The 14075-nt window shown below is 45.1% G+C and overlaps 1 protein-coding gene across 2 annotated transcripts in view; it reads left to right on the top strand.

The window, feature by feature from the left end:
* VGLL4 (vestigial like family member 4) overlaps positions 1–14075 on the top strand; it is an 85845-nt gene that overhangs the window by 31612 nt on the left and 40158 nt on the right. Inside the window, exon 1 of one of the 2 annotated variants that reach the window (XM_030956423.1) lies at positions 6099–6580. The exons of the other annotated variant lie outside the window; for it this stretch is intronic. Coding sequence (XP_030812283.1) covers positions 6499–6580 — 82 coding nt within the window. The 5' untranslated portion in view covers positions 6099–6498. Of the gene's footprint in view, positions 1–6098; positions 6581–14075 lie in introns of those variants that run through there. 2 annotated transcript variants of the gene reach the window in all.

A 14075-nucleotide genomic window follows, 5' to 3' on the forward strand; every position in this document is an offset into this window, starting at 1 on the left:
ATAGCCTTAGAGCTTGAATGAAATTTCACTTTAATTTAATTGAATAAGTTGCAAGTTACATAATTAGGTTTTGCAATAGCTACTTATTTAATATTTTAATCTTAAAATTTAGGATAAGTAATTGCTGTGATGTGTAGAAGCCAAAATTATTTAATTCTGTAAGAAAAGTTGTGATTGATTTTAGCGCATGGGACAGCATTGGGAATCCTGGTTTTATCTCATTTGTAAGGTGTTTGTAATTATTGGAATGTTCAGTCTGTCTGCAAGCAAGGTCAGCTTCAGAGATTTCCATATGCTAATGCCTAAGCTCAATTAGGCCATACACATTTATAGATATGTATTTATGTATTTATATAAAAAGTGTATTTCATGTCTTGCCAAGCGAGCTATAAGGGGAAATGTTTTCAAAGACTTGAGCAATCTTCGAGCTCTCTGCTTGATTTCTAAACCCTGCGATTAGTGGCTTCTGGAAACTGGATTTGCTTCTTCCCAAAGCTGAGGGATACACTTGGCAATTTTGAAATCTAACCTCTAAACACAGTCTGGCTCCTCATTTTCCTAAGTTAAAAGTGGTTTAGATGCCTGAGCATCAAGCTGACTTAAAATTGGCATTTTTTTCTTTAGTAACCTCTCTTTTTTTTTAATTTAATTTTTTTAATCCTCTCATTTCTCCTATTGGAAGAATATAAAGTAATTTTTTGCCCTGCTCATACAATGTCAGGGCATGGCAGGGTTTGCACTTCACTGTTTGCATCTGGAGGCTCTGGTGGTGTTTGAGACTCTTTGTAGTTCAAGTTGAATTATGTTTGTGATTATCATCAACCCTTCAGAAATTTAAATTAGTATGCAAATAACAGAAAAGATTATCAAGTTTTTAATTAGCACCTAACAATTTTCCCACCCAGATAAACTAGATTTATCTGTTGTGTGCTTTAGCTGTATTTTTGAAGTGTTCTCAGCCCAGCCTGAGAAAACAAAAAGAGAAAAACAGCAGCAAATTGAGAGCTGCAAGATATCAGTGAGAAATGGAAAATATTCTTGATAAACCAGAGGCCTCACCCAGCACCTCTGTGCCTATTTTATATATTCACACAGAAATAAATGTGTTTTTTTTGCCAAAAAAGACCAACAAGGGAAGCTCTGTGTGTGCCCTGCCTTGGATTCTGCCTTTCCTGGCCCAAATTCCCACCTGGGAAAGGCTGTGGAAGGACAGCAGGTGTGTTTAGTTTGGGGTGGGAGGCAAATGATTCCTGCTGCTGAGGGCAGGTTTTCATTAACAAAAAGCTTTTGGAGTTGATAAACACCTTGGAATTTTCTGAACTGGTATGAAATAGCTGGTCCTAAATCACTCAATATTTACAAACAAGCGATCTGAAGTTTTTATTTACCACCATGGTGAGATGCTGTCTGAAATCTGTGTGTCTTTAATGAAGTGAGTAGTACAGAATAAGAACTGCAGTACACAGTAAGAACTACAGTGCAGCAAGGCATTAAAAAAAACACAATTAAAAAAAAAGAAATTAAAAAAGTCCATCTGCCAGTCCAGACAAGCGATTCCCATCTCTTCCTGGGCCCTACAAGTGCTTGCAACTCCAGACACTCTGAGGCATCTCTGTATTTTTGCTTTCCCTGGCATTTTGTTCTCTGGGGATGCTGGTGTGAGTTACCCAGCACTTGGTGACACTCACACACTCACTAACAGATTTCCTCGCTGGACAATGCTGTGTTTGGGATTTTTAAGCAGCATTCCCTAAGTTTAGGTTATGACTAGAATGATAGGATACACAAATTCTTTTGTTACAATATTGGGTGTAAGTTTCCTATTTCAGGCTTGAGCAGCTCCAGGGATAATTAAAAAAGCATCTTTTGTGTTGTATAATGTCTGGCACATGGTTGAAACCTTTAACTAGAGGACAGGTCAAACAGGAAAGCACCAGCTTGGGCTCAGAGATGCCCTCCCTGATGGGGCTTTCTTTAATTATTGATTTATTTTAAGGGAACAGGTAGTTGGGTGTGATTAAAATCTATTTGCAATGCAAGTTTGTGATTAAGGAAAAAAGGTGGAAGAATGCACATAGGAACAATGTGTGTTTTGATATTGTCTGTTCACCGAGTGCCTAATGCTTTGTAAGGAGTGTGTAAAGTTATTTTTGTGGTATGTGACTCACTGAGGGAACAGTTGTGTTTGTGGATCTCAGAGGCACATCTGGGAGACTGCTGCTTGCGAGGAACTTGAAATGTCATTTTCCTTGTCATCCATTTCTGGCCTTGCTGCGTGTTCAGTCCATTTAAACTGTATTTCTTCATCACACTGAATGGATTTCAAAGCAAACACCCCATCCTGCTTCAAGGGGAATTTCTGTTTTGCCTTTTCCCCGTGCAGTGCATTCTAACAAATATAAGAACAGGGATGGTCTTAGCTGCTTTTCCCACCCACTGCCATGGAGTGCTTGGAAAAATAAAAGCCTTTTCCTTCATCGCCACCTAGCAACCCTCAACTCCAGTTTGCTCTTTTCTTAGGGCAAGAAAAAAGGTAAAAAGTGTTTTTAACTGTTCTTGCTTTATTCCTCCACCTCCTCCTCGGTGTGCATTGAGGTTCCAGTAGGTGCCTGTCTGACCTGAGGAGCTGCAGCTCATAATTATCAGCTCAAAAATAATAATAGAGATTCCATTCAAAAATGGAATTATGCTGAGCAGCACTGTGTGGCCGCACGGACACAGCAGAGTGTGTCCCACCTCTACAAAGACTATCTTTTCTCTCGTTGCAGAACTGGTCACTGTTTCAATAGTTGCTCTCTGCTGGTGATCTTCACGGGTGGAATTTCAGTTGTCTCCCATCTGTGGGGTTGATTCTCAGCCAGTGTTGCCCATTTTCCCCCTGGAAGATGTTGTGGAGTGCAGGCACCAAAGGAATTTTATTTTCTCAGGCTCTTCAGCACTGCCTGAGGCAGCAGCACGTGTAAGAGAGGAGAGGGTCGAGGAGGGCAGGGAAAAGGCACAGAGAAAAGCAGCTCCCTGTATATTTGTAATGCTCTAAAGCTTCTCAGTGCTTGTTCAAATGCTCTAAAACCCATATAAACTTACTGTCAAATCTGACATCACAGACCTGCTATATTAAGAATTTTCCCTACAAAAATCCAGGTGAATACTACAGAGTTGTAAGGATTTACTTTTATATTAAGTGGTGATTTACAGCGTTGATTTACCTGCTCTTTTTGCTTTCCTTGCCTTGCTTTTTGTGTGTTCTGAGGTTGCTGTGTGCAGACTGGATTTGCTTTCTGAGCTGAAGTGAGGCAGATCCCTGAGAGGCGAAGGCTCTGCCCTGCTCTGAGGGATAATCAGAATAAATCCCATGTCAATGCCACCCGACCGTGCCTTTCCCGTTACCTCTAGAGGCTGCTGTTGCGTTAAATTAAAGTTCAGTGTGTTCCCAGCGGATCCCAGGGCTGGGATTCACTCCAGGAGCAGGGAGGGTGCAATCCTAGAGGAAATTCTGCAGACAGGGAGAGGCAGGGATGCCTCAGCTCGGCTCTGTGTTTGTAGCCATCAGGATGTAGCAGGAACTGATGAAAAACAGCCTTTTTTTGCCAGCCACTGATGATTATTGGTTTCAGTTCAGTGGAAGGTCCCTCAGAGTGCTGAGCAGCAATGTGAATTGAGAATTTGCTGACAGGAACCAAGTACTTCACAGTGACCCTGTCAGCATTTGAGGTTAATGTCTGCTGGACTTGGGTTTGTTGAGCTGATAAAATTTTCTGTCAAAGAAAGTTTTCCTAAGAATAGATTTTGAGTTTAAAATGCAATGTAAGGGATATGTTTACATTGATAATTCCTCCCCAGTCTTTCACTAGGCATTGCCTTGTTTGCAGCATAGATATTTTAATTTAGAAGATATTTTAATTTAGAAGATATTTTAATTTAGGAGTTCAAAACGCTCTTGGTGTTTGGTACAGTTTATTATTATTTATTGTGAAGCATGCTCATTATGCAACATTTGACAAGTCCAATCAGAGTTTGTACTGAACTGCTGAAAGCCATTCACCTAACAAGGATCATTACTGCCTAAAAACCTGCACACCAGTGACTGCTGGTCTAATAAAGAAGAATTAACTCCTTTATTATTGTCTGGACAGCACTCCTGAGTAGTCAGTGGTTTCTGGACAGCACCCAACCACTCTTTTCCAAACAGCTTGAAGAAATCTGTAACTTTGAATATAGAGAATTCAAATTGGACTGGGAATTGTAATGCCCAAGTGCACCCCTGTCTCGTAGAACACTGCTCTAGAGGAGTTCAAATAGTGTTTTCTTCCTCATCACCTGCACCTCCCACAAAAATCTACATATTTTAAAGTGAAAAAATCAAATACTTATCTTCTTGTCCTTCCCAAGCACCCAATAAATGTGTTGCATTCCTGTGAATTCAAGGATGCTCTCTATGTTATAAACTGTACAAATGAAAATATTGTCCCCAAAATTGGGGAGGAACTTGCATTTCATGCTGAAGAAACGTGCCTCTCTTTTTTTAATGTTGTAGGTGTGGGTTTTTATTGTTGTTTATATCTTAGAGGGCTCAGATTTCTCTTGCTGTCTTTATTAGATGGCTGCTTTAATTTGAGGGATTGGTGTAGAATATCTCTGAGTATGCACAATATGCAAAACTTCTCATGCCCTGCTTAAAAATCACCATACACTACTCTTTATTAAAGATGTTTCTCTTTCTAGAAAATATCACGGGCTGCTTTGGTCTGTGCGGTTGCAACTTTTGCAAAACAACTGCAACTGTTTATTCAAGAAATGTATTGTTACCTCAGCATTGTGTATCTGAAGTGGGGAGATACTTTTTTATGTTCTAGGCAATCTTCCTCAGAATATTCAGCAGACACCAGCAGTAAATGTAAGCTACCTGTTCTTACTGAAATACCCAGAGCATTCAAGCAGTGACTCTCAAAATGCCATCACAAAGTGTCACTCTGTGAGTTGCCTTTGTCTTGTCATCCCTTCCCCTTCCTGAGGGGAGAAGTTCTTGTCATCTTGTCATCCCCTTCCTGAGGGGAGAGGCTCTCAGGGTGGAAATTGAAGTTTTTTACTGGTGTGCACCATGAAGATTCCCCATCCCAGACGGGCAGGGATGAGCTGTGCTCCAAGCTGAAGAGAGCAGAGGGAAAATTAAGATTCCATTAGCTTTTTTTATTTATCTTTTCGTATCAGCCAGGTGCTGATGAGCCACAGGGAATGTGAACTGATGCCCATCGGGTTGGCACACGCTGCACCCGCCCAGATGTTTGTTGTGCCATGTCAGGATGAGTGGCACACATCTGTCTGAGAGCTCTGGGCTGCAGAAGAGCAGCACATGCCGGGATGGGAGAGCTGCAGAAGAGCAGCACATCCCGGGATGGGAGAGCTGCAGAAGGGCAGCACATCCCGGGATGGGAGAGCTGCAGAAGGGCAGCACATCCCGGGATGGGAGAGCTGCAGAAGGGCAGCACATCCCGGGATGGGAGAGCTGCAGCAGCACCAGCCTCCACTGTCTCTATCACCTCAGCCGGAGCTTCGGCAGCTGCTGAAGAGCCAGAGCCCGGAATGTTTAACCACTAACAGCCCTTAAAAAATCCGATCTGGCGGTGCCCTGATGGAACTGTAGCAATGTGTGCGATGCCTGTTTGTATGGAGAGAGATAGAAACCTTTTAAAACTATTTTTATATAAACTATATACGCGGGGCAATGTCCATTGCCTCACGCCTTTTATTTTGTCTCTCTCATTCCTGTGATTCCATGCATCATTCCTGCCATGCCAGGCCGTGATTCCATGGCTGCTGTTGCTGCAGCACCGCACTACTTCTCGCTGTGAGGCGCTGAGGCCGTGCCGGGGAGCGCACAGAGGCAGAACTCGTTTCAAACAGCAGCCTCAGCACCCGCCCGTGCCCGGAGGAGGCCCCTCAGCGCCGCTTCCTCCCCTCGCAGCCGCCTCCTCCTCCTCCCGCCGCCGCTGCTTCCTGTGCGAGCGGCTCTGACGCGGCCGTGCCGTCCCTCCCTCCTTCCCCCGTCCCCTCCTTCCCCGCTCCCCGCCGGGCCCTGCGGAGCACAAAGCACCCGCGGCCGGCCGGCAGCGCCTGCGCGGGGCGGGCCGGGCTCTGAGGGCAGCGGGCTCGGAGCGGGGCCCGGCGGGCAGTGCCGGCCACTGCCGCTGTCAGCGCCGGCGCTCGCAGCAGGCTGCGCGCTCCTCCCTGCCTGCCCTGCCCCGCCGCCTTCGCTTTGCTTTTACGCTCTTATTTTTAATTATTATTATTATTTTTTTAAAAAAAACTTGGAAGAAGCCCCCGCACGGCTCCCTGCCCCCGGCCCTCAGCGCGTTCCCCTCGCGTTCCCCGGGTTGTCGGAGCCCGCTCCCCCTTCCCGACCGCTCCAGGCTGGGCCTCTGCTGGGCTTTGGAAGCCGGGAGCGCCTCGGCACCGTCTGCCTCCCCCTCCCGGAGCCGCTCGTCTCCGCCAGCCCGATAAATGCTGTTTATGAGGATGGACCTGTTGAACTACCAGTACTTGGACAAGATGAACAACAATATCGGCATCCTGTGCTACGAAGGTAACAGCGCCTGGCCACGGGAAATCAATGGTGCCCTCGCACGGGGGGGAACGGATCCCTCACACGGGGAGGGATGGATCCCTCGATCCCTTGCATGGGGAGGGATGGATCCCTTCCAGGGATGGATCCCTCCCAGGGATGGATCCTTCTCCGAGCCGTGCTCGCTGTTGTTTGTCAGCGGGGATGTTTTTGGAGACAGCCGGTGCGGGACACCCCGCGGGCTGTTGTCAGAGCTTTGTTACAGGGCAGGGATTTCTTTCTTTCTTTGTGATTTTTTTTCTGTACTTTTCTTAATTTTTTTCCCCCCCCACAATCCGCGTTTTCAGCGCCAACTTTCCTTTCCCTCTCCCTGCTGGCACTAAAGGCGGAGGTTTGTCCGTCTGGGGTTTGTCCGTCCGTCCCGGCGCCGCGGGGCTGGGCCGCGGCCGGACACGCGTGGGCCTGGCCGGGGCCGAGTGTCCGGCGTGTCCCCGAGTGTCCGAGTGTCCCCGTGGCCATAGCCCGGGCCCGTTGTGTCCGGCGGGGCTGGGGCTCGCTGCCCTCCCCCTGCCCGCCCTCAGAGCCCCGTTGGGACGGAGCCTGAGGTACCAGGGCAGAATCGCTTCGTTCATGTGCGCCGAGTTCTCCCTACGTGCGGCTGCGAGAAGCGGTTATGGCTTGGCTTTGCCTGCACAGAAAGGCACCACTGAGCTAATTCGGCTTGGCAGCGGGGCTGGTTTTGCTGTAGCCACACACCAGCGCCGCGAAAAGCTTTGTTTTTTTTTTTTTTTTTTCTGATTCAGCAGGAACGCTTTCCATGTTCGTTCAGAAAATAAACTTACTGGAGTTGTCAGGAAAGAAACAATGAGGAGCGTACACAGGCCAAGAAGATCTGTTCACAGCGCTCAGAAAAAGGCCAGGCCAGAACGCAGGCAGCTGAATCTCACTTTGGAAATTACAGTCCCTTCCATCCCTAAACCAGCACGGCCACATTTCTTCCCTTCAGGAAGTGGAGGGGCTCCCTGTTGTACTTTTAATGTCTTTGTTTCTCCTTTTTTCCTGCACAAATATGTATATATTCATTCGGATTACAGAAGATTGAGCTGAATAATACAGAGCTGTGGTTCTATGAAGTTGAATTCCCAACTTCTTTCTTATGCCATGCTTTTTCTTTGTTAGAGCAAGAAAACTCGTTTAAAAGAAAAAAAAAAAACAACTTTCAGGATCCTTTAACTTTTTCATTTCAGGGCCTTTTAACTTTTTCACTGCTCTCTGCAGTAATTAGTGTTTTCTTTGGAAGCAGTTGGTAACTTCTGATGAAGACCATGAAATTCTATGCAAAGCTTTATTTACATAATACATCTTTCTGAGCGTTCTGTTCACTAAGTTTTGTTGCTCTGTAGTTTTGGCTCATTAGTTCAGTTCATTGTAATTATGCCTAATATTTATGGAATATTCTTTCCAGACCCCTTTTTATTCCCCACCCTCTTCTCCAGTAATTGTTATTTAACCAGATCTTAGCTTTAATAGTTCAAAAGCAAAAGAACAGCTTAAGGAATACACTCCACTGGAGCAGTTTTTGTTTAGGTTGAACATCTGTTGCTATTTTCCTTATTCTGGAAGTTAACATTTTTAACACTAAAATAAACACACCCAAAATGAAGAGAAGAAAAGCAAAACTTCAGTGGTGTTTATAGTGAGGCGTTTATATCCCAACGGTTTAAAAAGTGTAAACACTGGCAACATCTGCTCTGAACTCAAAGGGTGTTTTGGAGATGCCTACAAATCTTCCTGGCCTCTGCCATAGTATTTATTTTAGAAGTGAGTTGTGTCAGCAGTGATGGATCTTGTCTTTCCAGGGACACTGTTGCAGTAGGAACTACACTGACAACAAAACTCCCTCTCAAACTCAGTTAATTAGGATTTACTGAAGGCCACACTTGAGCTACTTATAAATTGATGCCTTCCTGAAAAGTACTTCTGAAGATGCAGGATAAGATAAAAATAGGTTTGAAATTTCAGAGGGAAGAGTGATGGGCCTATAGGCCACAGGAAATAGATGTGTTCCTTGTTCCTTTAGAGTCTCTCTGGAAACATTTAGTTTTGGTTTTTGAGATGATTTCTATGCTGTTGAGCTATGACAGCGTGTTGTATGAAGTTTACTGGTGATTTTACTCTTCTGGCACTGGAATTGTTGGATTTGCAACAGCCTGTGCATCAGAGATGTGTTGATACCTAAGAAATAGGAAAAGTTCCTCCAGTGTGTGCATCTGGCAACCCTTCAGTTCAACATGGAGCACAGGAGTGTGATTTGCATCCGGAGTGGAGTCCTGCTTTTTCTTGCCCAGCAAGAGCCCCAGATTGCAATTTGTTATCTGTGAGCTGCAGGCTGCTGAGTTAATGCCAGCCCTGGAGAGGGGCAGGAACCTCCCAAGAACCTCAGCAGTGCCTTCATCTCAGTCTGCTCCTAAATTGTGCCATTCGTGGTCACTCTCCAGCCACGGAGTTCCCGGCATGGAAATATTGTGCTACTAAGTTCATTCAACACATCTCTGATTTTGGGAACTGGTGCTCTTTAGTTCATACAACACATCTCTGATTTTGGGAACTGGTGCTCTTTAGTTCATACAACACATCTCTGATTTTGGGAACTGGTGCTCTTTAGTTCATACAACACATCTCTGATTTTGGCCTCCTCTCTGGGGGAAGAGAGGAAATGTTGCTAACACAGATGGGATCTGCCTTGTGGGCAGCAAATTGTCCTTCTGCTGGGGCTGGGCTGGGAGTGGGAGAGCTGGAAGTTCTCCCATTAGTTGTCCAAAAGTGAGGCTGTGCTGCAGGTTTAGCCCTGCAGGTGAAACCTCACCTGAGGTTGGCTGTTTTCTCAAACATGGGGTGATTTCTTTTAGTGTTTGTTGTGAGGTTGTTGAGCCACAGGCACAGGTTCTCCAGAGGCTGTGGAGCCTCCACCTTTGGAGATATTCAAATCCCACCTGAGCATCCCACCCTGCGTGAGGCTGGTTTTGAGCAGAAGGTTTCTAAATGACCTCCAAAGGTGCCTTTGTAGCCTCTTGAAAATTTCTGCACACTCATGCAATTAAAACAGCCAGGAAAAGAATTATAACCAGAAATGAGGGGAGTTTTAGAAAAGGGGTCCATAACTCTGAAGCACAGGATAAAGCCATTTCCTTTCCTCAAGGCTGTTTGTTTTACACTGATTATTTGTGTCCTTTGGAGGGTTTTCTTAATCTCATTACTACCTTTGAGTCCCCATGATGCCTCATGGTAATCTCAAATCCAACTGATGCTTTTGGAGGAAAATCTGAATGTTAATGAGGTGGGGTTTTGAAACAAGTTGCATAAAAAAGGCATTTGAAAGAAGATTTTTAAATAATTCAAATGGGAATGCTTGGTCCTCCCCAGAGGAAAAGGACAGTTATATTAGTGATGATCAACCATTTCAAGCAATTTATTGTAATAGTTTTGGTGCAATAGGAAGGAAAAGAAGAAATAATTAGAGAATTGTTGCCTTGGCATCTGGACACTCATCTTTAGCGTGAATACATCTGATATTCTTCTCCTCAGCATTTGCTGCCAGTGATCAACAATGGCCAGTTTAATGAGTGGTGCTTTCAGATCATTGTTTTGTTCCTAATGAGCTCAGGGCCATGGGGAAGCTCCCGGGAGCCCTGGCTGAGGTGCAGCAGCACTCTGAGGCAGGCTGGCATTCCCTATCCAGTGACCGCCACCTGATCCGGGCAGGTATTCAGGGCTGGAACATCTGCACCTCGTTTTGTGCTGGAAACTCACTTAACTCCAGCTCAATATTCCTTCAGAGCCCGGTGTTGAGGTAATGGAGTGCTCAGAGTTAAACAAAGCAGAGCACAGGTGATGCTGCTCTTTGACTCCAGGGCTGTCCAGCCAGTTCTGGCTCCTGCTTTCCCACGGAATATGCATGAGGAGGAGCAGTCTCCAGGCAGATCCCTTTCCTTCTGTTGTTTATCACAGATGGTGCTGGGTTGGAAGGCAGATTTCTGCCTTCCTTCCTCTCTCTCTCCCCCAGTTTCAGATGCTCTGGGTTATTGCTGCATTCTCAGGGCTGGAACTGCTGTGCTGGGAAAGGTATAAAGAAATGCAATAAGATGCTAAGAAATCCCCCAGGCATGTTACTTGGAGCACTCAAAATAGTTATGCAGAGTTCTCTGGATAGTCCAGAAGACTGGGATTTTTTTTTTGTAATGAAGAAAATTGGATCCAGATTTTTAGCAAAACACCCCTTTTGGTTGCAGGACAGCTTTCATTAGTTAGTGGCACATTACATAATTATTGCACTGACTTCCTGTAAGGCTGGAGCGTTCCTTGGCTCGCAGAGCTGGGTGTCCTCTCAGGGCGCTGCAAAGCATCCTGAAAATGTCTGTGTCTTCCCCAAAAGGCCACTTCAGATGTTTGCTGTCAGAGGCACAGATCCTGCTAACTTCATCTGCTTCTTAATGAAATGCAACATGTTTTCTTAAGTTATAAAAAAGAATTTCCATCAGCTCTCTCTGCTGACCTTGCATTTTTCTCTTTTTCTACCATCAGTTTCTCCTATTAACTGCAAAGTTTGGGTTAGTTTCTAAAGATGTAAAATGACTTAAGCACTATTCTTCTGCTAAAAATTGGATAAGAATCTCCTTCACGGCAAATTAAGTGTTCTTATTTGTAACACAGTGCAAAATTTCTGTTCAAAGCCATGTAAATTAAGATGCACCTACAGAACCCTCCCCATTTATAGAACATTCTGTAGGTTTTGCATTTTCAATCTGTTTCATCTTCAGGAAAAAACCAAAGAGCCCCAGCTTCACAGTTGGGCTTTTCTTGCTCATTTCCTCCTAGCATGAAGTTGGGAATATCCTCTTCAGGGCTGACATCAAAATTCAGTTTATTTTCCTCCTTCATCAAAGGCAGGATAGATTTAGGTCATACTTGAACTTTTTTTTTTTTCCCCTGGAGTTCTGTTGTTCTCACCCTGGATGCTAGTTCAGCATTTGTACTGAGAACTCAAACAAGGAAATTAAAAACCCAAATATAATAGAGTGTTATCCCACAGCTTTCTGTAGATAAGATAGGCAGCATATTTTTTTTCCTGAGATAAAAGGTAGTGAGGTTTGTAGCAGTAAGTTGAAGTCTGTGTTAATGAGCAATTTGCTTAAAGGCTGTAACTTGTTACTCACAAGTCAAATTTGTTACAGTGCCAGCTCTCTTTGGATATAAATCCAGGGATTTTAGGAGACATTGAAAAAGCTTAAATTGCTCCAGAGTTTGAACAATGCACTGCATTGTATGGAGAGCTGTTAGAGAAAAAATAAAGCTTAAACAACAGTCTTCATTGTGTGGCATCTAAAATTATGAATGAAAAAGTTCATCCATATGTATTGGCTTTGCCTTTTTTAAATATCTGCTTTGCATGAAAATAGTCGTCTATTAATTTCTTCTTGAGCTTTAATACAGATGGGCCTTTATATTTGATTTTGGCTGAATAGACTGCAGAGTTTGAACATGCTGCATGCAGACACAGTGCCAAGCAATTTAGCAAAGTTGTTTACACTAACAATAATCCAGCAGGACAGAGCCTATAATTTCTCCCTGATAATAGTGTGAGGTAGTGGTGAACACAAGTTCCTGGAGAAGTGTTTACAAGAATGGCTTTATACTTCCTCAGCCTTAGAGAACCGGGAGGACTTGGGGCTTGAATTCCTTCTTTAAAGGCAGCCAGTTTTTCCTGCAGCCTGGGTCATCCCCCTGCAAATTGCTCTCCAGATCAGCACGGATAGCTGCACACACAGGGGCATTGTTTGTCCCTGCCTTTGGGGCTAGCTGTGGGATGAGGCTGAGGGGCAGGGACAGCCAGCAGCAGTGCCAGCAGCCTCCCTCTGCATTTCCAGATTGCCCCTGGTGCTTCATCTCCCAGCTCCTTGACACGTTCTCATTCTCAGCCTTCCCTCGGGTGGGTGAGTGGAGCTCGGGGAGCACTGGCGTGTGTCCTGGGAGGGCTGGGGGCACATGGATCCTCCAGGCAGTTGAGCTCTTAATTGGGGTTATCTCTGCCCACTTGTAAACCTCATGTCACACATGGATGGAGCTGGAAGAGGTTTGCTCTTAATAGCAGGAGTTGCTGGCACTGATTGGAGGGTAGGGTGAGCCTGGGGGACCTCAGGTCACAGAATCTCAGAATGTCCTGAGCTGGAAGGGACACACAGGGTCCATGGGTCCAGCTCCTGGCCCTACACAGACCCCAACAATCTCACCCTGGGCATCCCTGGGAGCTCCTGGAGTTCTGGGGGCTGTGCCCATTCCCAGGGGAGCCTGAGCAGTGCCCAGCACCCTCTGGGGTAGAACCTTTCCCTGAGATCCACCCTAACCCTCCCCTGATGCAACTTGAGGCCATTCCCTTAGAAAAGGTCATTGTTGTTAAGAAATATCTCAGTACAGCTTCTTGTGCAACCTTGGGGGAGCTGAGGTACCCAGCACCACCACAACATTGGTTCCAGCCAAAGGGAAGGTCACCCAGAAACCTGGGTGAGGTGATGGGACTCCATCAAAGATCCTGTTTTAGTAGGAATGGCAGTCCTTAAAGTCACCCAGAAACCTGGGTGAGGTGATGGGACTCCATCAAAGATCTTCAGATTCCTGTTTAATAGGAATGGCAGTCCTTAAATCTCAGGGTGATATGGGTGGTGGGGACAAAAGTGTGAAACTGAGGTTGGAATCATTCCTTATCTCAGTTTCACAGCATTGGTTGGTATCAGATTATTTTTAAAAAGGAGTTTAGAGTGTTTCCTTGCCTAAATTTCATGACACTGTTTGGTAGCAGATTTTTTTAAGTAACACTTTTTTTCCCATTTCTTTTAAACTTGGTTGTTGGTAGTGTTGAAAGCAAGAACTTGTTAAACATAGTAGCACTTGGTGCAGTCCAGCTTTTCCCCCCAAAAATGTAATGTGATACTTTGTGCCTCATCTTGGCTTTGGAGAAAAAGCTCATCCGCAGTGTTGTTCATGGATAGAAGCAGATAATATTTGGGATAAAGTGGAATGTTGCAGCCTTGGTAGCACACAGGGAGGAAGGGAAGTTGCCTTCAGCAGGCTGCTGTCAGCTGAGTTCCCTCCCAGAACCTATGGCTCCTGCCCTCTCCTAATTCCCCTTGTTACAAGAGTCTGTGATTATTTAAAGCCATGTTCCTTTTCACTCCTCATCACTTTGGAGTGTTCCCTGTCAGCTGTGAGAACCAGGCATTGTAGTGTATAACTTTCCTCCTATTCTTCCAAATGTTGCTAGCAGGTTCCAGGAAATATATTTGCTCTCCCAGGGAAAATTTGGAACAAGTTGTGTTTAAAAAGCAGTAGATTTTCCTGGAAACCCATTTGACAGGGCAGGCATGGAAACCTCTCAGCACTGCACTTTCCTGCTTTGTGAGGTTTAATATTTATTTCTCAGCATGCAGAAATAGGGGGTTTTTTTGCATTTAAATACGGGTTG

The sequence above is a fragment of the Camarhynchus parvulus genome, chromosome 12 (genome assembly GCF_901933205.1).
Source record: "Camarhynchus parvulus chromosome 12, STF_HiC, whole genome shotgun sequence".
NCBI lineage: Eukaryota > Metazoa > Chordata > Aves > Passeriformes > Thraupidae > Camarhynchus > Camarhynchus parvulus.